General features: G+C 36.5%; 1 protein-coding gene across 2 annotated transcripts in view; it reads right to left on the bottom strand.

Annotated features, from left to right (window-relative positions):
• Window positions 1-1,132: 1,132 nt before the first annotated feature.
• The window catches only part of itga9 (integrin, alpha 9), a 66,501-nt gene continuing 42,615 nt past the window's right edge, over window positions 1,133-25,018 (bottom strand). For both annotated transcript variants that reach the window (XM_058382891.1, XM_058382901.1), the window contains 13 exons: window positions 21,154-21,306; window positions 20,538-20,614; window positions 19,808-19,955; window positions 16,390-16,476; window positions 16,183-16,262; window positions 15,748-15,837; window positions 11,668-11,776; window positions 11,344-11,451; window positions 7,988-8,113; window positions 7,677-7,796; window positions 7,429-7,524; window positions 5,636-5,755; window positions 1,133-1,377 (listed from right to left, as the gene is read on the bottom strand). In XM_058382891.1, the coding sequence (XP_058238874.1) occupies window positions 1,279-1,377; window positions 5,636-5,755; window positions 7,429-7,524; window positions 7,677-7,796; window positions 7,988-8,113; window positions 11,344-11,451; window positions 11,668-11,776; window positions 15,748-15,837; window positions 16,183-16,262; window positions 16,390-16,476; window positions 19,808-19,955; window positions 20,538-20,614; window positions 21,154-21,306 (1,413 nt within the window). In that variant the 3' untranslated portion in view covers window positions 1,133-1,278. The remainder of the gene's footprint in view (window positions 1,378-5,635; window positions 5,756-7,428; window positions 7,525-7,676; window positions 7,797-7,987; window positions 8,114-11,343; window positions 11,452-11,667; window positions 11,777-15,747; window positions 15,838-16,182; window positions 16,263-16,389; window positions 16,477-19,807; window positions 19,956-20,537; window positions 20,615-21,153; window positions 21,307-25,018) is intronic.

The raw sequence follows: 25,018 nt of genomic DNA, 5'->3' as shown, positions 1-25,018 counted from the left end.
AACAAATGCGAACAAAAAGCAGTAACTGGAAATTTTGCTGACTTTGGTATAAAGGTTCGGTGAATTATATATACAAAATTCAATGTCATCTCTATTTTTAAAAAATATTTATATTATTTACAAATGTCACTTTTTCCATTTAAACAAACAAACAAAAAATGATACATATGACAGGCTGTAGATTCAGTGTATGATAAAGACTATGGGAAAGAATTGAAAGAAAAGGAGAAAATGATGGCTACAGTTTGCTCCCAAGTTTACGTTCTCACACCAGAAACCAGAACATGATGATGGATTTTAATAGTTTCTATGTCCATTATGTTCGTTTTACTGCTGCATTTTATAATTATGCGTCATTGGCTGATGAAGCTTGAATAAAAATAGTTTGGAAAGACGTGACTGCACACCTCTGCTTGGAGTGGGGCTTTGCTTTATAACTGATGTGCTCTGAGTTATGAGGGAGCTTTGCATTCCAATGTGTTGACATAAAACATTTCCCAAAAGCCCCAAAGAGTGAAGCTTAGGGCCCAGTCATGAACTGCAGCGCATTCAGACTTTCTTTAGGTGCAAAATTTGACCAGAGGATAAGAAGAATTCCACTACGAAAACAGTAAAAAAAAAAGAAGCTTCTTCTGTAAATGATAAATAACCAAAAAAACAAATCTTTCGTAAATTGGATTGATGTGAAATGAAAAGAAACAGAGGTACAACCCTTCATTTGCAGGATGTTTCCAACATATTGTACTATTAATATGTTCTTCCTGGAACATTGATCTTTACATGAAGAGTATCAAAGCCTTCAGCATGTGTCAGTAATCAGTGCTTTCAAACATCAATACCAAAAATATATGTTTGAAGGCCAAAAATCTACAAGCCCTCTTGAAGCTCTCATTTATACATCATACATGAATACATGTAAAAAAATAGGTCTTTGCTCTTGAACAGCGCCCTGAGAGTTTTTATGATCTGCTAGTTTTGACGCAATATCCATATCCTTAGGTGGAAGTCTCCGTTGCTTTCCTTCCGTCTCTGTGCTCCAACTGGCAGACGGCCACCTCCTTTGGGATCGTATGGAATTCCACTACAAGTCATATCTGGTGAACCATGTCATCATGCCAAATATCCATTTCTCTACCTAAAAAAAAGTGTCAAGGCTCCGAAAAATTTGGAGAATATTCTTCTCTTCCACATATGGAAGACGATATGGATAGTGGGTCTAAGGACATGGCTGTGGTGAAGGTAGCAGCTTAGTGGGTCATCTGAAACAACTCCAGGCTTTCATTCACTCTTCTGAACCCAATCCCAGCTCTCATCGCTGTCTTTCCTGTTCTTTTCTGCCTCTATTCTCTCTCGGTAATGCCGCCTGAAAAATCCCATCTGACAGAAAACAAAGTGGGAAGAAAAAGCATGTCAGTATGTGACGTATTGTGATATTCTCCAAAATATAAAAGTCAGTTTCTATCACAGAGCTAAGAGGAAGCCAAATAAAAAGATTTTTACTGCCAAACTTTACCCAAGTGCTGTGATAAGAAGGATCACGGTGTAACACTGCATTTACCATAAAAGTACTTTAAAAGTACTTTAAAAATAGTTTGTCCAACACTGTGAGGAAATAATGAATGATTTATTTCATAGTTTCAACCTTATCAGGAATGAAATACTCCTCTCTAATAGCTAAAGTGGTTCAAATATTATAACCAGAACCTGCTTCTTTACTCCTTACTTTACTGCCTTTTACTTTTATGTAACAATATATTACATATAAATAGCCTTAATGATGACCAGCGATGGCTTGTTCATAGCCATTCAACAAATGATAAGATTCCAAAAGTCCTCTTTTATAATGCCGTACATTTTAAATATCCTATTTCAATACCTCAATCAAAAAAATGCTCATGTTTGACAGATGTTCACTTTTCTAGATGTTGTGATTAAACCAACCAAAAATAGGAACTGCAACAAGCACTACGAGAAGTCCACTAGGGCACGAATCATGCTGTCCCAATAAATACCAGAACTGAATGTTTTTTAAAATTATTCTGTGTCTTGGTAGCACTGGTTAGATCTGAAGGACCTCATGGACATGGTTTCTAAATAAATTTAATGCAACTGTAATAATGATCTATCACCTGCATTTTCTCTCTCTCTCTCTCTCTCTCTCACAGACACACACACACAGAGGCACTAATGATGAGCATGTGTAAGATTCTCCACAAAGGGCAGTGTTACTCATGTAGCTTTTGCGTGTCATTGGTTCATTGTTTTAAGCAGACCTTCTCTTGAACTCATACGAGCTGGATTTAGTGAACACAGTGTTTATACTCACAGATGTTTATGAAGTAAAAGTCATGAAACACAAATGCTATACAAGCTACACTTGTCTCTGCTGCAGAATGTGTAAGAACTGCCTATTATTATTGTTGTTATTATTATTATTAATATTATTTAAATAATAATTTATAATTTTTATATCAGCATTCCCCTACAGTACATAGCTACACTGCCCTCCAGAATTATTAGCACCTTGATGAAAATGAGCCAAAATTATTCAGATTTTATAAATGCATATTTTGACCCATTTTTTCCCCCCTTTGGTTCATTTTTTTCTCAAAATAGTAAATAAGCAATAGCAAAATAGCAAAAAAGTATTTGTTTACATTTTACCGACATAAGGCAAATTACACTCATTCTCAGGTTGAACCCTGCACAATATTTTTTCAAATGAATGCATGCAGACAGTGCTGATGCTGCTGTCATATTATTCCATCACAATGTTCATTTAAACAGATTTTCTTTTACTTTTATTTTGACATCATAACACATATTACCCAGTTAGCTAGCTCACAGATGATTGTGGAATTCTGGTCAAATACAAGCGTGTGAAAATATAGAGTGTAAAAATGTATAACATACATAGCAGTTATTGTTCTGGAGTGTTGATCGGAATGTTACTGCTCTACTCTAGGGTGCTGTATCATGGCTGACCCTGTGCTCTGACCCCAACCTCCTAACAAGCTGGGATGTGGGATATGTCAGTACTTTTCACTGTTCTGTAATGTATATGTGACAAATAATGGCTTCTTTCTTTAAAAAGAATACAACCAAAACAGCAAATGTTAACAATTAACTACATTTAGAAAAATGAACAAACTCTAGTCCACCAAATCATGCTGAAATTTAAGAGACTTGTCAGGACTTGTTTCATCTCAGGAACTCAGGTATATAAAAAAAAAGTCTCCCAGTCACATTGAGGTCACTCATGTGCAGTGTTCTAGTGCGAAACTCGTATTTACGATCATTCCGATAGCACAAGAATGTAGCATAACTACACTGTGCATGATAGGAAGTCACAGCCTATAAAATTGACATGATTTTTAATAATTTTTCCCTACACTTGATTGGATTCTATATTGAACCCATTCTAGTGAGGTGTACCGTCATTGGCTATCCAGGGCTAAAGAGGATTTTTTTGGATTTCAATAATACTCATAGTATAAATATGGCAAAATAATACTTTAATATAGTAACAACATAAAATTACTTAAGTATTTTACTCAACGAGAACTCATTAACTCAATTACCCTGGCTGACAGAGTATTATTTTCCAAGGATTAAAAAGTTTGGTGACACATTTGATCTTGTCCGCTACGCACAATATTTTTAAGCGCCTTATTATTCTTAAGTTTTTGCAATCTGACTTCCTTTTTCCAAAAAGTTTTTACTAGGGTGTAAATCTAGAGACATGGGAAGTATGTTTGGCTCAGCTTCTTGCTGAAAACTCTACGTCCAATTCCGAACATTGGGAAGTGGAAGCTTAGTGGTTATGGAGTTGGACTAATGATTGGAATGTTGTGAATTTGAATCCCAGGTCCACCAAGCTGCCACTGCTGGGCCCTTGAGCATGGCCCTTAACCCTTAACTGCTCAGCTGTGTATATATATAAAAAAGAGATAAAATAACAATTGCTCTGGATAAGGGTGTCTGCCAAATGCCGTAAATGTAGATGAACCTTCTGGCAGAGTAAACCAGGTTTTGTGCTGCAATAAAGTGATAATTAAATTAATTGCTTGCAGTGCAATATCCAGTGGAAAACTCTGAAGAAGAATGTATGTTCATTAGCTTTTTGTCAGACACCAACACAAATCTGTACAAGATCAGTAGCTCTATATAAAATGATGTGTCTGCTACAAACATTCATTAGGTAAATATCTAGATTAGATAATGGATCCTAATTGGTTTAATCAGTTATTTAGGGTTTGTTTCACAAAGGTTTTCAGACTAATGCTGATTAATGAGAAGTTACATTCATATCAAAACACTTGATTTTGGAGCTATTTTTGTCATGTTTTGTTTATCATGCTCTGATTGGTCCACTATCATGGAATGTGGGGTAAGAGACTGCTGAGTCCATTTCAGTGCACACTTTATTAAAGAGGATGATGTTGAGCACCATTATGAAGCCCTGGGAAATGAAAAACAAGACACATCCCTACAACCTTGTGCAAATGAGAACTGTGAGACAACAAGTGTACCTCTGGGAAAGAGCATTACAGCCTTGTTTCCTCAAATTCAAGGCCCTGAGAAAACACTTGCCAAACATGTACAAATTTTCAAGGGTAAATTTAGGAATTATTCAACAGATGGAGTGATGGACAGATGTACAGTTGGTATCTTTATACTGTATGATCAGAAAGACAAATAAAGCACTGTGAAGGTCAGTAACTGTCAGAGCTGTTAAAATGATGTTTCTCTTTGGGTGACTCAGTAGATTTGTCTTTGCTTTGCGCGCTATTTATTGATTTAGACCTCCGTTCTCCTCAGGCATTTCCTGAATATCTTCTATGCTGGATATATGCAGCTCTTGTAAAAGGGGTTTGTTTTGGCAGATTCAGGGTGTTGGGGAATGAGAGCGAAATGTATCCCTGTACCAACATTCCAAGATTTTGTTGTGTTTTTCCCGGCGGAAAATGGAAGAAAATAAAAGTAAGAATTTGGAGGGAACAAGCTTGAAATCGGTTTCATTGCCACGTCTCTTTTGAGGTGCTGTGCTTGCTTTTGTCCTTTTCATGGTCGCAATGACAGGATGGGATCTCTTAATTGGCCCCTTAGGCCATTTTTTCCAACAAAAGCTGCCCTTCACAAGACAAGTGCGTAAACGACAGTATACATTAGACCTTTGGGGCATGTGATGCTTATGAAAAAGGGAAGGAAAGACTCCCACACTGTCTGTTAATAGCCTGGGGTTGTATACTGCTGGAAGGATGCCTCATTTTAGAGAGAAATGTGCAAGTAGGTAGCATGATTTAAGACAATGTCATTACTACAATATTGTGAAAGCATCTGAAGGCAAAGAAAGAACTCTTAGCACATATGAGGTAAGCTTCTTTTGCACTGAGAAGTTCTTCTTTTTGCATACTGCAGTATGGCAATGGATGTATGACCTGATAGTTCACGTTCTTCAATGACCTCTGCAAATCGTTCAAACAATCAAGCATTGTGAATGTACGGGATATCCAGGTCAGGAGGTAAAGGGTGAAATAAGAAGCAGAATACCCGTGACTATGACTAAAACCCAGAGTCACAAGACTGTATGCTCTTAGTCAATCATTCTGGTTTTTATAGGCTAAAACAATACCTTCCAGAGCAGCACAGCCAGCAGGAGGAAGATGAGGATCCCCACTAGCAGACTGATGGCAATGATCCAGCCCACCACATAACCCCTGGGCTCCTGACTGTGCAATGCCTCAAACACCAGCTGCAAGGTAACAAAGCAAGATTAGACGAAAACATACACAGATTCTCACAATCATTCCTTTAACAGATAGGGTGAAAAAAGCATCACAACCTGAGAGAGTTACAGTTGGATTTTATTTTAGAAAGTGAAATTTCACTGCAGTGCACAGATATGTGTTTGGAATGAAGTGTTTGGATCACGTACTGCATGTCTGCCTGGTTTTAAATCATTCAGTTAATGTTAAAAATATAAACTATTACAATGATTACATATAAATGCTCAGATATTTCTTATTTCTTAGAAATGAAGACAGGCACAGTGCATTAAAAAGGAAAATAAAAATACTGTACTAGTTTTCATAAATTTCACACATTTTCACTTAAATCACTGTTCCATGTAATCTCTCTCTCTCTCTCTCTCTCTCTCTCTCTCTCTCTCTCTCTCTCTCATATTTTAGTACTGACATGCAATATATGGTCTGTGACCTTAAAATGTGGAAGAATTTAACCTGAAGTGCAGGAACAAAAATAGAGTTTTAAATCCAAGTCTTAACCACAACACGGCTTGTCAGATTTCCACATCTCGAACGAGTACTAATCAATGTTGCCAGTTGACTTTAATGGTGCATGGCTTGGGAGACCTGGATACAACTGATTAAAAAACAGAAATCCCCATAGTTGGCAGTTCGGCACTATTCTAGGCAGAATTTCTTGGAGGGAAAGAACACGCGTCCAGCTTCTTCTAGTTAACTTCTGCCCTATCACCTCCCAGTCTCTTCCCTATTATACTTATTGTCTATATACTTATAGCGCCACTCAGAATTCCAGCTAAAATTCCACAATCTCAACCACACTGCAATCTAGTTGAGGGTGTGGTCTGTACTAATAAAATAGTATTCAATTAAAACAAACCAAGAATGGCTAATTCTTGTGGGGCTTTTAAGGACAGATTGACCTGTTTAAATATTTAATAAAAATGCAAGGATAATGAGACACTAAAATGGTATATTTGGGTTTTTATAACAACTGGTAGTGATGTAAAATAGCAGCTCCTGCATGCTCTTTGGCTTGGGCAAAGAGCACACAGCATAGCTAACTGAGGTATGTTAGGAAGAGCTCATTTCTAAAGATCCACTCTCTTTAATGAAAAATAACTGCCTTGGGACAGAGGGGCATGACCATTTACTTACTTACAGCTGATGAGCAAGGGCTGGACACAGGCCCATTATATTGGTACCATCCTAAATTACTTCATGTTTGGTAGTGTTGGGGTTCAGGGTCCCATAAGTGGCTCAGCGACTCAATCGGCTGAGAGCCAGGACTCCACTTTACCTCCACTATCACCATAATCACAAGATCTACTGGGATCAGCTATAAACCAGCAGAAGAGAATGTCTAGCTTCGTGTATCTGAGAAGACTTTTGGGGGATGAGGAGCAGATGGGTTTGGGAGGGGGGGTGGCTGGGGCATTGGGTATGAGGGGGGTTTCTTCAGCTCAATCTCAATCTCATTAATCGCACTGTGTTTAGAGTTATAGAGAGTAATAGGTCATGACTCAAAATATTCAGTATAAGCTTTCCCTTCAAAGTCACCCAGAAAGCAATCCAATAAGTGTGCAGAGTATAAATGGACCGCCTTGACATAATGCTAACTATAATATTTTAAAAATAGAACTGATAATAGACTGCTACTCACTGAAATGTCCTCTGGTAGGCCACCGGACACCTCCATAGCCCGGCTGTCTATTTGGACATGACTTCGTGTCACAAACTGAATAACCGAGGAGCTGTCCTGCATTAAACACAAACCAGGACATGTTTACTATTTGGATGGAAATCTGGCCAATCCATTTTAATACAGATTATATAAAATAAAAGGCTAATTATTTTGCAGTCTTTTGTGGGATGAACAAACTGATTATTACTGGTAAAGACAGATCTTACTTTCTTTAGTGGTTCAGTATTCAGTAGCATTTGCACATCAATAATTGTAGCTTCATCTTTAGCTTGGGATCCTAGCCTACAGGAAATGGTTAGACAGGCTCTTCCTGGCCGGTCACAGTCCTGAAGACAGAAGTCACCACATTATCATATCACACACACACACACACACACACTGGTGCCTTGAAAGTAACAGGGTCTTAAATGTATATGTAGCTCATGGAAACCATATAGCATGCTAAATAAATATCTTTAAACACAAACTCAACAGAACATTTACTTTCAGGAAGAGGAGAAGTTTATTCTTGGCTTACCAAGACCTTCCTGCCAGACTTGGTGAAGAATGCAAAGATGGTATGGAAAATACTCTCTCTGTCCTGGGGAATGATGCACGGTGTGGGGTTTCTGTGCCATGAACAGTTCCCTTTGCCCTCAGCTACCTGGAATACACCACAAAAGCCTTTCACACACTAACACAGGACTGACAGTTATTTATCAGGAAAGGGTTAAGCATGAAGTGTGAAAGTCCGAGTTGAAAATTCTGAGAAAATGGACACAGAAATAGACCTAGTAGAATTCCTGTGAAATGATCTGGAGCCTCATTGTGAACAGAAATCAATAAATTAAAACTTTAGCAGAGTGGAATAAAAGCATGTGCAATGGACCTTTCAGATCTTCATATTTTACTTATTTCGAATATGAATGTCTGCATCCTGTTTAAATAGTGCTTGAAGGCAGCAAGTTTGAATGATTTGAATCCTGAATGTTACTTACTTTGAAAATGGCTTATGAATGCACTCTGCATGGCTGCATATATTGTAATCTCTGTGAAACAGGACTTTCTTATGAGCTTTTTTCTTTATGAAATGCCTTACAAGCAAACCCTGAAGCAATGAGTTTTGGCTGCTTCCTTCAATAAACGTTGCATTAAAACGTGATGTATTCCATTATTTATGGCTGATAAGTTATATTTTTTGCAGCACAAATGTATAGGTCCAGGTTCAACATACACTACATCATTCTGTTCCAGTTTCAGAGTGGGTTTATGAAGACATTTGATGTATCCTATGAGTCTGAGATGTGATGGGATAGTCATCCACATTCTATATGGGTGAACTCTGACCTGCTGGGTGATTTAAGAGATAAAAGGATGGTCAATCAGTAGGAGTTCAGAGACTCCTCCTGAACAGGTTTCCTCATTTCAAGTGATTTATTACTTAACCTCCACCTCACACTAGTCCGTTAGCAGCTCTTCCCCCTCTAGCCTTTTTCACCTCTGTCCTCTCCAGCCAGACAAGGAGCTTCCATCTGTGGAAATGTCTAATGGCTTCCCCATTGTTTTGCTCTCATGCCACCCGCAGCTGTGTCACTGTATTCTGCCATTCCACAAATGAGGGTTTTACAACCACCCTCAACATTGTTCTTACAACAATCCAATATTTGAATAGGAATACATTCAATTAAAACACTGCTTCATCATCAAAAATACTCTATGCTCATTTTTCCACCATTAATTACATATTTAAAACGACTAAAATGAAAGTGGCTAAAATGTGGATACAATATTTTCAATTATTCGCCAAAAGCAATTCAAGATAAATTAGATGTTGACTAACCAATTCAATCACATGAACTTTAGTTAATGAAGGAATCTCTGAAACTGATATGCATGCTATACACTGGGCCTCATTTATCAAGTTGGACATGAACAGATTTATGTATAAAGCATGCATAGAAGGATTTGCAAAAGAAATATGGTCATCATCAGACTCATCATGAAAATCCTGTAAATTCTGAGAAATTATCTAATTTATTCATTATTATTATTAAATATTAAATATACACAATGTATTTAATTTACTAAAAGAGTTAGCATCTAGGATATAGGAGGTAACAGATAGAGCCTGGTATGATTTTTGCCACATCTTGTGACGCAGTGAAACACTTCTGTGCTAGCAGGAAATTCAGCAGAAAATCATGTCATTCTTGCAAAGTTTTTTTTCTGAGCTAGGTTTCCTATTGCCATGTTTCCTGGAAAGATAAGTGACCACTCTGGTATCCATCAACATACACTGAGTCACATACTCCCTAATGTCCTGTATGCCGTAAATCAGCTTGTTCCTGAATAAATCACATTCCTCCTTCAGCCCAAAATAAAAAGCCCAGTGAGGATGTAGTCACTGCACATCAGCACCTCATTACACCTCAGTAAAGCAAAGGTTCCTGGCAGTTACATAGTAAGCTTTCTTTTCACCTTTTGACATGAAAACCTGAAACCATGCCTCTTAGAATTGCTGTAATGTTCTCTCCTACTCTGGGTGTTGTATCTTGTCTTGATTATTCCAAGAGAGGAGCAGTTTAGGACTTCATATTTTGGCCTTTTCATAGAGCATATGATTATGCTTCCCTGCTTATGTTCTTTACTTAGGAGGTATTATAAAACACATACCCTTTCCCACACTAATAAACTCATATTGAGCTGACGGGTGGGATATAAAGATTGTCCACCTTTTAACAGGCTTAGTATGACATTCCAGTATAGCCCTGAACAGGGTCTTATCCAAAGTTAGTTTTTTTATTATTCCATTTAAAATAATAGCTCTATTCAGATTTTCAGATTTACTAGTATTATGTAGTATTTCCTGAGGTACTTGCTGGTTTATTAAATGAGAGCAATGACTCTGCTAAACTGTCAGAAGAAGACTTCTCTAAAGCACTGGCAAAACAGATCGTGGTCTCTCAAAGGAACTATATATATATATATATATATATATATATATATATATATATATATATATATATATATATATATATATATCTTTTCTGTTGAATATAGTGTGTATAGGCAGTCTCCCACTTGTCCTGTCATCTAGGGATTGAATCCCAATCCATGGGCCCAGGGCCCAAGACAGCAAAATTGCCCATGCTCTCAAGGAGGGAGGTGTAGCATTCTCCCTCTCCCCTGTCATTCATGGTGACACTGACCAATTGTGTTTGCATTCATGGGCTCATGCAGAAAGGGGCAGATTGCTCTTTATTCTGATTGAGAATAAATAAATTGAAACAATTGATAGATTTCACCCTCCTTACTTGTTAGCGGTCATGTGATAGGAGAGAGATGCCCGATGCTAGGAATTGACAATGACTAAGTTAAGGAGAAATTCAGGGAAAAAAGGAGTGCACATAGCAGACTGAGGCTCAGAACAAATGATTGCCTGTCTGTGTAACATATCAAGTGTGTATGTCAACACATTCTGCATTAATGGCTTTTAAATTGACCTTTATTCTGAAAGGATATAAATTAAACGAGTAATCGTAATCAGCTTGGATGTTTATGCAATAGCTGTGACAGACTTAATGGTAAATATTTGGGCTACACTGACAATCATTACATTGATGTAATTATAGATGCAGGAGGGTGTTCAGCTGAATCTGATTTCACACAGGGACTTGTTTATTAGAAAGTCTAATCACTAAGTGTTGTTTTAATGAAACAAATAATATATACAGTGAGTCACTGTGCTGATACACAGTGTATCATAAAAATCACAGTCACAAATGACCAAAGTCATTTTAATTGACTGTATACTTGTGAAATGACATTTTTGACACCAATCATTTCCAGTGAAGGTTAAACTAACACATGTTACAATCTAAAGGATGTACTCACTTCTGTGTCTATGATGTGAAACATGTCGGCTCCATTTCCCACTAGTCTGTTGGGTATCCTTATGTCCACAGTGGAGCCCGGAAGTCTGCTTGGCCCATTGTTTATCACCTAAAACAACAACATCAGGGAAATGGATACATGCAGAGGTCCAGCTTCAATTATTTGTATTTTAGATATCATCATGATCATCATGATATTGGTACTGTTTCAAAAAGACACTCTAGAGCCATTTTATTTATTTATTTTTTACTTTTAGAGTGCAAGAAAATCTACTCTATAAGCTTCCCAGTTTCCTGACTATCTAATAAATTAATGCTTGCATACCTGAAAAGTAAAGTTGAGAGGCTGGAAGTTGCACTCTAAGTCCTCCAGATGAACAAAGCGAGAAGGGTCAATAGAATTTCCATACACGAATGAGGAAGGATTAACCAGACTGTGGAGACAGGGGTAGATGTTGGGTAGATCTAATACTGCAAAGTCAGCATTTATTGATACAAAACATCACTGAAAAATGTTTTTTTGTGATTCTATGGGAAAAAAAGAAGAAAATAGGACATACATGGATGCGTTATCTATTTATACTGTATATAACATAAATGTGCTGAAAATACTCATATCTATTGCAATATTAGTGTCTCTGTAGTAGAAAGTCTGAGAAATGTTCAACAAAACCATTAGGAGCTGAGGGACAATCTGCAGGACAGAGTTGTTTATATTCACTTTTATGTCTCTGTTTAAAACAGGATTCTAATGGAGTGGTTTAGATTTGCCTCATTCTGAAAATCCCTAGCATTACATCCAGCTGTGTAATAAAAAGAGAACAGCTGCTCAGCCATTACTCAGGTGCACGGGGTGTGTGCTGTTCACAATCATGCACAATAATTCACACTGAACACTACTGTGCAAGAGGATCAAATGAAAATGCAAAGCTTGCCATGGGATGAAATAATCACACATTAATATACACAAGATCTTATAAAAGGTTTTATGTATTTGTATAGAAAATAACAGAGGTTTAACATGTACTGGCATTACATATCCTGTTTATTACCTTAGTTTAGTCAAGTAGTTGTGTTTAATGCACGTTGTGTTTAATGTGAATTAAGTGTAATTTGAATTGTGTTTAATTTGAGTTGTGTTTAATATAAGTTGTATTTTTTGTGAGTTGTGTATAACATGAATTGTGTTTAATGTGATTTGTGTTTTAAGTGAATTTTGTTTAATGTAAGTTGTGTTTTAAGTGAATTGTGTTTTTTTGAGTTGTGTTTAATGTGAGTTGTGTTCTGAGTTGTGTTTAATGTGAGTTGTGTTCTGAGTTGTGTTTAATGTGAGTTGTGTTTAATGTGAATTGTGTTTAAAGTGAAATGTGTTTAATGTGAATTGTGTTTAATTTGAGTTGTGTTTAATGTGAATTGTGTTTAAAGTGAAATGTGTTTAATGTGAATTGTGTTTAAAGTGAAATGTGTTTAATTTGAATTGTGTTTAATTTGAGTTGTGTTTAATATAAGTTGTATTTTTTGTGAGTTGTGTATAACATGAATTGTGTTTAATGTGATTTGTGTTTTAAGTGAATTTTGTTTAATGTAAGTTGTGTTTTAAGTGAATTGTGTTTTTTTGAGTTGTGTTTAATGTGAGTTGTGTTCTGAGTTGTGTTTAATGTGAGTTGTGTTCTGAGTTGTGTTTAATGTGAGTTGTGTTTAATGTGAATTGTGTTTAAAGTGAAATGTGTTTAATGTGAATTGTGTTTAATTTGAGTTGTGTTTAATGTGAATTGTGTTTAAAGTGAATTGTGTTTAATTTGAGTTGTGTTTAATGTGAATTGTGTTTAAAGTGAAATGTGTTTAATGTGAATTGTGTTTAAAGTGAAATGTGTTTAATTTGAATTGTGTTTAATTTGAGTTGTGTTTAATATAAGTTGTATTTTTTGTGAGTTGTGTATAACATGAATTGTGTTTAATGTGATTTGTGTTTTAAGTGAATTTTGTTTAATGTAAGTTGTGTTTTAAGTGAATTGTGTTTTTTTGAGTTGTGTTTAATGTGAGTTGTGTTCTGAGTTGTGTTTAATGTGAGTTGTGTTCTGAGTTGTGTTTAATGTGAGTTGTGTTTAAAGTGAAATGTGTTTAATGTGAATTGTGTTTAATGTGATTTGTGTTTAATGTGAATTGTGTTTAAAGTGAATTGTGTTTAATGTGAATTGTGTTTAATGTGAATTGTGTTTAATGTGATTTGTGTTTAATGTGAATTGTGTTTAAAGTGAATTGTGTTTAATGTGAATTGTGTTTAATGTGAATTGTGTTTAAAGTGAATTGTGTTTAATGTGATTTGTGTTTAATGTGAATTGTGTTTAATGTGAATTGTGTTTAATGTGAATTGTGTTTAAAGTGAATTGTGTTTAATGTGAATTGTGTTTAATGTGATTTGTGTTTAAAGTGAATTGTGTTTAATGTGAATTGTGTTTAAAGTGAATTGTGTTTAATGTGATTTGTGTTTAATGTGAATTGTGTTTAAAGTGAATTGTGTTTAATGTGAATTGTGTTTAATGTGATTTGTGTTTAAAGTGAAATGTGTTTAATGTGAATTGTGTTTAAAGTGAAATGTGTTTAATGTGAATTGTGTTTAAAGTGAATTGTGTTTAATGTGAATTGTGTTTAATGTGAATTGTGTTTAAAGTGAATTGTGTTTAATGTGAATTGTGTTTAAAGTGAATTGTGTTTAATGTGAATTGTGTTTAAAGTGAATTGTGTTTAATGTGAATTGTGTTTAATGTGATTTGTGTTTAATGTGATTTGTGTTTAATGTGATTTGTGTTTAATGTGAGTTGTGTTTAATGTGAATTGTGTTTAATGTGATTTGTGTTGAATGTGAATTGTGTTGAATGTGATTTGTGTTTAATGTGATTTGTGTTTAATGTGATTTGTGTTTTTTGTGAGCTGTGTTTAATGTGAGTTGTGTTTAATGTGAATTGTGTTTAATGTGATTTGTGTTGAATGTGAATTGTGTTGAATGTGATTTGTGTTTAATGTGAGCTGTGTTTAATGTGATTTGTGTTTTTTGTGAGCTGTGTTTAATGTGAGTTGTGTTTAATGTGAGTTGTGTTTAATGTGAATTGTGTTGAATGTGAATTGTGTTTAATGTGATTTGTGTTTAATGTGAGTTGTGTTTTTTGTGAGTTGTGTTTAATGTGAGTTGTGTTTAATGTGAATTGTGTTTAATGTGAATTGTGTTTAAAGTGAATTGTGTTTAATGTGATTTGTGTTTAATGTGAATTGTGTTGAATGTGAATTGTGTTTAAAGTGAATTGTGTTTAATGTGATTTGTGTTTAATGTGAGTTGTGTTTTTTGTGAGTTGTGTTTAAAGTGAATTGTGTTTAATGTGAATTGTGTTTAATGTGAATTGTGTTTAATGTGAGTTGTGTTTAATGTGAATTGTGTTTAAAGTGAATTGTGTTTAAAGTGAATTGTGTTTAATGTGATTTGTGTTTAATGTGAGTTGTGTTTTTTGTGAGTTGTGTTTAAAGTGAATTGTGTTTAATGTGAATTGTGTTTAATGTGAATTGTGTTTAATGTGAGTTGTGTTTAATGTGAATTGTGTTTAAAGTGAATTGTGTTTAAAGTGAATTGTGTTTAATGTGATTTGTGTTTAATGTGAGTTGTGTTTTTTGTGAGTTGTGTTTAATGTGAATTGTGTTTAATGTGATTTGTGTTTAATGTGAATTGTGTTTAATGTGATTTGTGTTTAATGTGAATTGTGTTTAAAGTGAAATATGTTTAATGTGAATTGTGTTTAATGTGAATTGTGTTTAATGTGAATTGTGTTTAAAGTGAATTGTGTTTAATGTGAATTGTGTTTAATGTGAGTTGTGTTTAATGTGAGTTGTGTTTAAAGTGAATTGTGTTTAATGTGAATTGTGTTTAAAGTGAATTGTGTTTAATGTGAATTGTGTTTAATGTGAATTGTGTTTAATGTGAGTTGTGTTTAATGTGAATTGTGTTTAAAGTGAATTGTGTTTAATGTGAGTTGTGTTTAATGTGAATTGTGTTTAAAGTGAATTGTGTTTAATGTGAATTGTGTTTAATGTGAATTGTGTTTAATGTGAGTTGTGTTTAATGTGAATTGTGTTTAAAGTGAATTGTGTTTAATGTGAGTTGTGTTTAATGTGAATTGTGTTTAAAGTGAATTGTGTTTAATGTGAATTGTGTTTAATGTGAATTGTGTTTAATGTGAGTTGTGTTTAATGTGAATTGTGTTTAAAGTGAATTGTGTTTAAAGTGAATTGTGTTTAATGTGAATTGTGTTTAATGTGAGTTGTGTTTAATGTGAGTTGTGTTTTTTGTGAGTTGTGTTTAATGTGAGTTGTGTTTAATGTGAGTTGTGTTTAGACCTCTGATGGACTGAACTCTTACCCAGTGACAGCTGTGTCCACTTCGTGCATCAGTGGGATAGACAGCTCCAACGTGTTATCATGTAATTTGTTCTCATGTTCTGGGTTGGCGCTAAGTTACACAAACAAATAGACAAGTGCAGAGAGGAACAGGAGAGTCGGCAACAAAGTACAATCACACGTCAGCACTTACTATAACTGGCTAGGTAGAAATATTATACATTGTGTATTCTCAGTCTAGCAGCCTGTAAGGTTTAACTAAATAACTTCTGTACTTCAGTCTGTGTTAAAAAGCATTATGGGTGAGATTCATTTCAGCTTTTAATTCAATTTGCAATGCAATGAGTAAAGAAACACATCTTGGTGCTCGTTTTAGAAATCAGGATTTAGAATCCAATCACAAATGTAAACATTACAGCAGTCACTAAATGACAAATATGTATACAGCAACACTCACCTTCTGGCATGTGCTAAAAACAGCAGTGTGTTATTTTCACCAGACAGATGACTTGTGTCAAAAAGTACAGACAGATGATACTAAAAGAGAAAGGAACGTAGACACTTTTGAAAAAAAGATCTCTGAAAACATTTCTACAGAAAAAACTATTACATTTAACACTCCTAAAGAAATAAATAAATAAAAAAATGTTACAAAAGTATACACCTTAGTCTGTGCTCTCATGAAAGGAAATCCCACACTGCATTTGAGGAAGTCTAGCTGAATCAGTTCACAGGAAATGCCTTTCTCTTCCTGCAGGAGAAATTGATAAAGTATTAAATTGATTAAATATTAAATTGATGAGGTTTTCCACTGAGCAACTGAGCAGATGACGCCTTCAGTTAGACCTTCCACATGACAAATCAGCCACATTGTTTAATACAATCAGTTGTTAAAGGCAGTAATTGATGGTGATACAGAAAGTCACTGTGACTGGTAGGGGTTAATATCCAGAAAGAATAACCAGAAGAAAATATATTGGGCCTACAAACATGGCCAGGCAGAACTACAACACGCAAGAGTGTCACGTTCACATACAACACCTTACTGATTGCACACACCCACTCTCTCTCTCTCTCTCTCTCTCTCTCTTTGCAAAAGCTCAGTATCCAAGTTTTTGATCTCATTTCTGCCTTTTTTTGGTACATTAATTCTTTTGTAGTCTGTTTCATGTTATTTGTTGATTTCCTGACTGTTTCCTAATTACGATTTTGCCTGTTGAGTTCTAGCTTTATTAATATATCTTCATTATCCTGCACTTTCATCCTTTCCTGCTGCCTGAAATGGTCAAAAATGCAATTCTTTACAATACAATACAGTACAGTACAAGACAATTCATACTGTATTAGTGAGAATATGAATGGAATAAAAATAGCTTGTCAAGTTCCATTGTTTTGGTTGCTATGGTGATGCGAATGTGAACTTCATTAAGGCATAAAATTATAACACTTATCTGATCTACTACGGTCAAACTGAAAAATAAATAAATAAATAAATAAATAGATACAATCTAAATGTAAAAAAAGAGACTAAATGTAAAGCCTTAGAAAGTACACCTGACACAATTATTTTTACTCTCTCTCTCTCACATACACACACACACACATACAAAAATGGACAGTAAAAGTGAAAACCTCCAGACAGTGTGGTAGGAAGCCTGTCCAAACACTGCTTAACTTCTTTGGCTGGATTGTGTAAACAATAAGGCTTTGACCCTTGCAGGGAATGCACGGTCATGGTTCATGGACCATGCGTGGGAAGACTGAAAAAAAGCTGAGAGCGATCAGGACTCTGGCAAGTGCACTGATAAAACAGACAAACTGGTGCTCATCAAACTTTGTGCAGAAGCAGAAGTGCAGGACGCAGAGCTGTGGAGCTGCACGTGAGTCACGGACCTTACGCACTTCCCCCTCTCTGAGTTTACAATGGAGTTATTCTTAGCTGGAGTAAAGTGCACTTGGAAGAAAATATATCAATAAATAGTCCATGCAGATAACAGGGATGGGAGAGCTCAGAAATGTTTGTGAAACCTACGCCATAAAACTGGGATACTTCAGCTGTGTATGTTTGAGTCACTTTGCATGTGACTTGTTTTACTCACTTCATCACAGTTTAGACAATGTTTAGTCCTCGAGCTCCTAGTGTGGCCCAGGGTGGCAGAGTGTTATTTTATCTTCACAAAGTGTATCACCCACACACATGTGCACCAGTAATGACAGCGGAGTCCTGAGACTACTGGGGTGGCAGAATTTTCTGTTTCTTGACTGCACAGAGCTGCTTCACCAACAGCAAACACTCCCTTGGGAGAGAGCAAAGGAAGTGAAGGAAGTGAAGACAGTTTGTTTACCCATCGTCCACCTGGCAGTGTGTGAGAAAGACCCAACATATGGACACTCTCTCTCTCTCTGGACATGGGGGAATGTTTGCTCTATGTTTTGCATGTTTTTTTTGTCTCACTTTTGCTGGCTCTGAAAGCCTGTTTGCGCAGAGATGGTTTAGTCAAAATGACAAGACCCAAGAGACCCTCACTTTCATCTCCGCTTCTCACAGCACTCCCACATTTATTTTAACACAAATAAATGTAAACTCAACATGATTGCTAAAGGGAAAGCTCTGAAATCTGGCCATTTGCTTGTTTTCCCATTGTCCCTTAAATGGTGAAAAGACAATTTCACAATGTGCCAGAAAACACAAGGAAGTACCTTTCCTTAAAACATCAGTCTGTATAAAAGCTGTGATGTAGCCTATTTATCTTTTTAAAAGAAAGGAGAAGTGGAAAAGTCCACTGCGTGTGTGTTTACACATCAGCTGCTTTACGCAGACTCAGAACATTGTGATTCTGAAGAAATTTCTGAAACCCATTAGCTGGGGCAGCTTAGCCCAGGAACACACTTGTAAAACAACATAAACAATGAAGTCTACTACAAAACAAAAGGAGTGCATGAGTTCTCATTTGGTCCAGCAATGCAGGAAAGAGCACCATGGGAATTGCTCTGGCTTGACCTCCACTCTGCAAGGAGTCATATCAACACTACTTACTCTTTTCTGAGCTGGAGTATTTTGAAACAGTGTGTACAGCAATAGAAAAGCCACTACACTGCTGATTCCTGTATGTATTGTTCTTCCCAGATGGGTCAAGCCCTCTGTATGACAATAAAATCCCGGTTTTTACAAAAGGAAACAAATGACACTAGATAGAGACAAATTCATACCCACAGACGCACACTCACACAAACACACACACACTGTCCATTTTATTTATTCACCTGTTCATTCAATCTAATCAGCCAAAAAGATGTGGCAGTAGCAAAATATAAAGAAAATCAAAAAGATCAGAGTAGACTGTTTTAAGCTTTTAGGAAATCTACGGAAACTCACACAAGCACTCTCTACAACCATGGAGAACAGAAAAGCATCTCACCAGCAGAAGGCCACATATATACAGTGAATAGTTATTACAATATATTGTATATTAAATGAATAATTTCATATGTATTTTTAATTCTTAATATTAAGATCTGTTGAACTGAATTAATAATCACAAACAAACTAATTATACCTTCACATAAATTAGCAAATATTTTCTTACAATACTTAAATACAAACTTCTCTGATGGTGCATTAATGTGGAGGTTTGCCACTCCTAACCTTACTTCTAAAGATGCCTGACAGATGGAATACATTTGAGCAAACGGAACTGTAAGTCCTCAACAGCGATTACGCTTGTCAGTCCCACATTTGTTTTCCTCTCGTAAGAAAAATCCACACATTGTTCTAGTCTGAGTAAGTCCAGTGTGACTGATATCTCACAAGGCGCACATGTTCCTACTACAGAATGTGTTCTGATAACTTTACTGTCAGTAAAACACATGGAACTGGAGGTCAGCTTAAAAGATGCTCCTGAATGCTGAGATATGATGACAAAAGGAGGCTGAGATATGATGATATCCAGCTGCTTCAGCTCACATCAGTAAACCTGAAGCACCTCCTGTTTCCTGCACTTCCTCTTTTCCAGACCTGTCTATCTCTCTGTTGTTTTGCAATGCTAGAATATGCTACATATGCCTGTGTTTTAATGACTCACCCTCTGCAGAAAGTTTATGTAGTGAACCTCCCTGGAAAAATTTAGGTAGATGTTGGTGTCATAAGCGTCATCACCAGCGTTGATGATGGTTATGTTCAGAGAGACGTTTTTCACTCCTCCAAGAGCAAGATGAGGCCCGACGTGATGCCTGAGTGAATGAAAACATCACAGAAACTCATTAGGGACGACTTAATGGTGAGGCTTTAAATCTTTATGATGGTTAATCAATAGGGCATGTGCATGAAAAGGGCACATCCTCAACTGTGTCAATATGTTTCACAGGTTCTTTAATATTGAGTTTCACAGAAACTAGTACACTTTATATATTCCTTGTGCCTATTCACCAAGGGGATATTAAGTTTGTCTTGCTCTGAATGTCTGAAAGTCTGTCTCCCTCTCACACACGCACACACACACCCACGCCCACACACCAGAGTTTAAATATCTAAACAAGTGAATTGATTCAGCGGTGAGGTTAGGGAAACACTATTGCCATTTGGACAAAAAGACTCAAATCATTACAAAGCAGACTCTGAAACCTCCTTAAGAGCTGGAAGATGGACGACATCCAGTACTAGTCAGAGCCAAGCATGCGTCAGAGCCCCAGCATACACACCCACACCAAGTCAACCTTTATGACATCAGCGTCCTAAAACGGAACAGCAAAGCAGCCGCCAAGTACAACGAGAGCGACAAGGAAGAGAACAGTATAACAGATGGAGGACTTTACCCTGAAAGCAGCAGTGTGCCATGCAGCTTTAGGTCAGCAGCACAGTCATCGGACAGGCAGTTCTTCTCAAACCAAGTCTGCAAAAAGAAAAAGTACAGGATGTTTACACAACTTAAATGTCAATGTGATAAATAGTAAATCTCATACTAGAGGGTGCTATTGTGCAAGATATTGTTCAGACACTGCGCATAGACACTGCATAGACATTTCTGTGATCAAGTAAGGCTCAATCCTCACCTTCCAAAACTGAATTCCAGTATCAGTATCCTCCAGAAGAAAATAATATTTTTGTTGGAATAATTAAAAATTTGGCACCTCTCCCTTTGGAATACTTATTAATAAAAACTGTGAGTATTTAGTAAGGATGCTAAATCCATGATAATTGATTCCTGATGAAGTGAAAGATCTTTATATTAGTGGGAGAAACATTTGGGCTAAACAAAAATGTGGGCATTAAGTTGATGAGCTTTTACACAAATAAAGCCATCAGTCATTCACATTCCAGTGAAGTAAAGTCAACAATCTGAACTCACTGAAAAAACAGTTAAAAACGCTGACGAAGAAATGAGGAGGGGGGAGTACCATCATCTCTTTTGGAGGATCAATAATATCTAACCTCATTCCTTGCTGCAATCTTGTCTCCTTTCCTCCAGCGCAGCACAGGCGAGAGTGAAGCAAGCTCATTCTCACGATGTTCATCCAGCACATGCTTGCCCAGGCTGTACGATGCCTCAAAAGTGATGGCTGCAAACACATCCTTCACTTCTTTCTGTGGAAACACAATAACACAGGTTTAAATGGTGCACGTGTTCCTAATGACACAAAACTCTGCACTGCATGAATCAATCAATGGTAATTTCCTTTTAAACAAACCTCTAACAAATCATATCCTTCATATTTTTCTCATTTCTCAAGGAAACTAGCTGTTTCTTTTAAATTCATCACATATTTCGGCTTGGCTTAAAAAGCAAAAGCACTGGCATGTGAAATGTTTCCCATCAGCTGGCCATAATGTCCCCTCCCTCCTCTCAGCATCCTTTATCCTGGCACTATAAGCTGGATCCAGAACAGTAAAGTTTCCTTTGGCACACAATTTGGAAACACTCAAGCAAAATGCTGAATACAAGTTAAACCCTGTGATAGTTAAAAGGATAGCAGTGAAACATGGATAAAGTAAGCCTTTAGTGCTTCCTCTTTCCTATGTCCATTAAACATCACTCAGCTCTTTGAAGATAGATTTTGGGCTTGGGTTTTCATCATTTCATTGTCTTTCGCCACACAAAGAAAACAAAAGCAAATTGGCCTGTTAGCAGCTCAGTGCCTACCAAACTTTATGTTACTGATGTCTGATAATGCGAACTCTGCAAAGCCGCTGTATAAACACAGGTCAGGTTGCTGCTGTACCTCCAGCTCATTTCTCTCACATCCTCTAACTCTCTTTGTTCCCCTTGTTTTATCTGTTGCTTTTCCTATAGCTACCCACCCACCATTTCCTCAGCAGGGTTAAAGAGGAGCATATATTCTCTTATAAATTAAGATCACACTGGCTTTAGAATTCTAGAATAAGCTCATTTTACAAAAAGTAAAATTAAAAGATGCTGAGTTTTACATACATTTCAAATTGAATGTGATATATGTATGTGTGTGTGTGTGTGTGTGTGTGTGTGTAATTAACATGTTCCATATGTTTATGCCCCTTAGCTCCAGTGAAAAGAAATTTTAATGCAATAGCACAAATCTGGACAATTATGTGCTTCCAAATTTGTGTTAACATTTTGTTAAAGGCTCATGTATAGGTGTTATAATCGTGTGTCCGCAAACGTTTGGCCATACCATGTATGTAATAAACTGTGGTACATGAACAAAAGTAAATATACTAAGGCACACTGCAGAGCCAAGTTTGACAAATGAATGTTCATCTAACAGAGTTTCCCATATTTCACCTCGTTTAGTTGCAGAGACAATGTAGCAGCAATAAAATTAACAAAAGTCATTTGGCGAGTACATGGGTTTAGGTTTAGAGAGATAAATAGCCTCCTAGTTCCAGAAACAATTAAAGAAAACGGCATATATGGGCCTAGTGAACTGTCCTGCCAATGACCCTTGCCCTGGAGACCGCTTAAGATCAGGACGTCAACATCCAGACGTCGGCACAGGCTTCTGGCAGTCTGTCTGCTGTTTCGTTCTGCCACATGAGAATAGAAAGGCATGAAGGATCCTTTGTTGGCCAATAAAATTGGCCACATACAAGCTTAAATTGCAAAAATAAACAATCCAAAAATAATCATTATAAGATAAGCTAAAAAGACGTGAAGAAATCAAAGCTGTGTTTAAGATTTTAACTTTCGATCAGATTTTAACCTACCCCATATATTTTAAAATACCACTAAGAAATAATTTCAATTAATTCTCATGAGAATAGAAAATAGGAAATATTATCAATGCATAGCAATTTCTAGAGCTCACAGTTTTTTATTTTAAATTGAAACTAACCCCTAAACAACTATTCCTTATGTACCACATCCTCAAGCCAGATCAGTAACCAGAATGTGGCTTCAAACATAAGGGATAAAAGTTAGGTTTCATTGTTAGCTCCTAAAAACACATCATTTTTCAATAACATTCAAAGTCCTATAAATGAGAAATCCAGCTTGGAATTAGTGAAGATCAATCAATGACTCTGACAGCAGTTATTACCTGATCAGTGTAAGCTGAGTGTACAGATAAGCAGTTGAGAGACTTAGACAGAATAAAGGCACTGAAGCATTGCTCTATTTAGCATGTGTATTGAACAGCATTGTGGGTAATGCAGGAAACCTAGAAAACCTAGAACCCAGTACTTGAGTCCAAAATAAATCTAGGTTGCCATTTAATATCACATGACATAAACATTAGAATCAGGTTAAATGGTTCCTTTAAACTGTTCACACAGGGCCAATAGAACATAAAAGTGCTAACTAGATGGCAGAAGACAGCCAAGTCTTGTAGTCACCATAAATATACTCAAGGGGAGTAAACAAGTTAACAAAATAACTAGCAGATGGAGCTAACAATATATCTTATGATAGTGGTATATTGAAAAATTATTTTAAGATGAAAGCCTATTATTCTAAACATTTTTCCTAGTAGACATTGTTAAGCTTTCAAATTACGCTGCCCTGTGACACAGCAAAGGTGTATCTATGTGTTTTGGAGGAAGCACATGTTTGATCCAGATAGCTGGTAGCTGTCGTGGAATAGGGGCGAGTTAGCTAGTGGGTGGGCATTGGAAAACAGAAAACAGGGGGGAGAAAACAGTGGGAGGGAAGAGAAAGTGGTAGCTGCATGAAGATTTGGATGCATTCCATCCATTTTCTGTACTTCTTATCCAGTACAGGGTTGCAGGCAGCCTGGAGCCTATCCCAGGAGACTCAGGGCACAAGGCATTGAAAAAGCACAATCACACACACTCCTGCACCCACTCACACACTGCAGAAATTTTAGAGATGTCAATCAGTCAATAACACACATCTCTGGACTGGGGAGGAAACCAGAATACCTGGAGCACAGGGAGAATATTGTAGGAAAATAGGAATGTGGTAGCGTATTGGTAAAGGTACTGGACTACTAATTGTAAGGTTGTGAGTTTGAATGTCAGGTCCACCAAGCTGTCACTGCCGGGCCCCTGAGCAAGGCCCTTAACCCTCATTTGCTCAGTTGTATAAAAAAAACGATATAAAATGTACGGTGATCTGGATAATGCTGCAGATAAGAAAATGCAACTCCACACCCAGAGTCAAAGTCCCCACCCCGGATACACTCTAACAGCTAAGGCACCGTGCCCACAGGATGTAACTGTTAGTTACGCAAGATCAGCCTGGTACTTTTTTTTCAGGGTGTAGACATGTAACGGTGTAAGCAAAAGGTATTCCTTTTTCTGTTGGGGAAATGATATTACATGTAACCTTGTTAATTGATTATTAAACATAGAAAATATAAAGGAAAACAATATTATACTAATTTGAAAGACCTAGTCTCATGGGGATTGAATGAACCTCTGTAAATCTCAGACTACAGTTTTAGAAATTGATTGGCTGTCAAATTATGAACAGAGAGCAAAAATAATCTATAACCCATTCAAGTTTGAACAACTGGTGTATTGAGAGAGGGAATGATGTAATGAAATAGCTCTAAGATTCTAAGATTCTATCACTGCTTGCATACCTTAAACTATGAACTAAGCTCTGTTTTGATCTACTGAAAGTGTTAGTGTAACCAAAAAACAAATAGCAATCACATTGCACAATCACATTGCACAATTTCTTCCTTTATGTTGTCAGGGTGTTCCAGTTACCAAGGGAGGGAGTGAGGATGACGTCAGCCAGGCATACCCTGATCACGCCTTGATATAAGGCTTCATGCTCCCTGTTCTCTTGTCACAAGGCTAAAGCAAGTCATGCACTCAATCTGTCTAAATGTACTTTGACAGAACAGTTGGATTG

The sequence above is a fragment of the Hemibagrus wyckioides genome, linkage group LG03 (assembly GCF_019097595.1).
Source record: "Hemibagrus wyckioides isolate EC202008001 linkage group LG03, SWU_Hwy_1.0, whole genome shotgun sequence".
NCBI lineage: Eukaryota > Metazoa > Chordata > Actinopteri > Siluriformes > Bagridae > Hemibagrus > Hemibagrus wyckioides.
The sequence above is the reverse complement of the archived record's forward strand: the minus strand, read 5'-3'. Positions and strand labels throughout refer to the sequence as shown.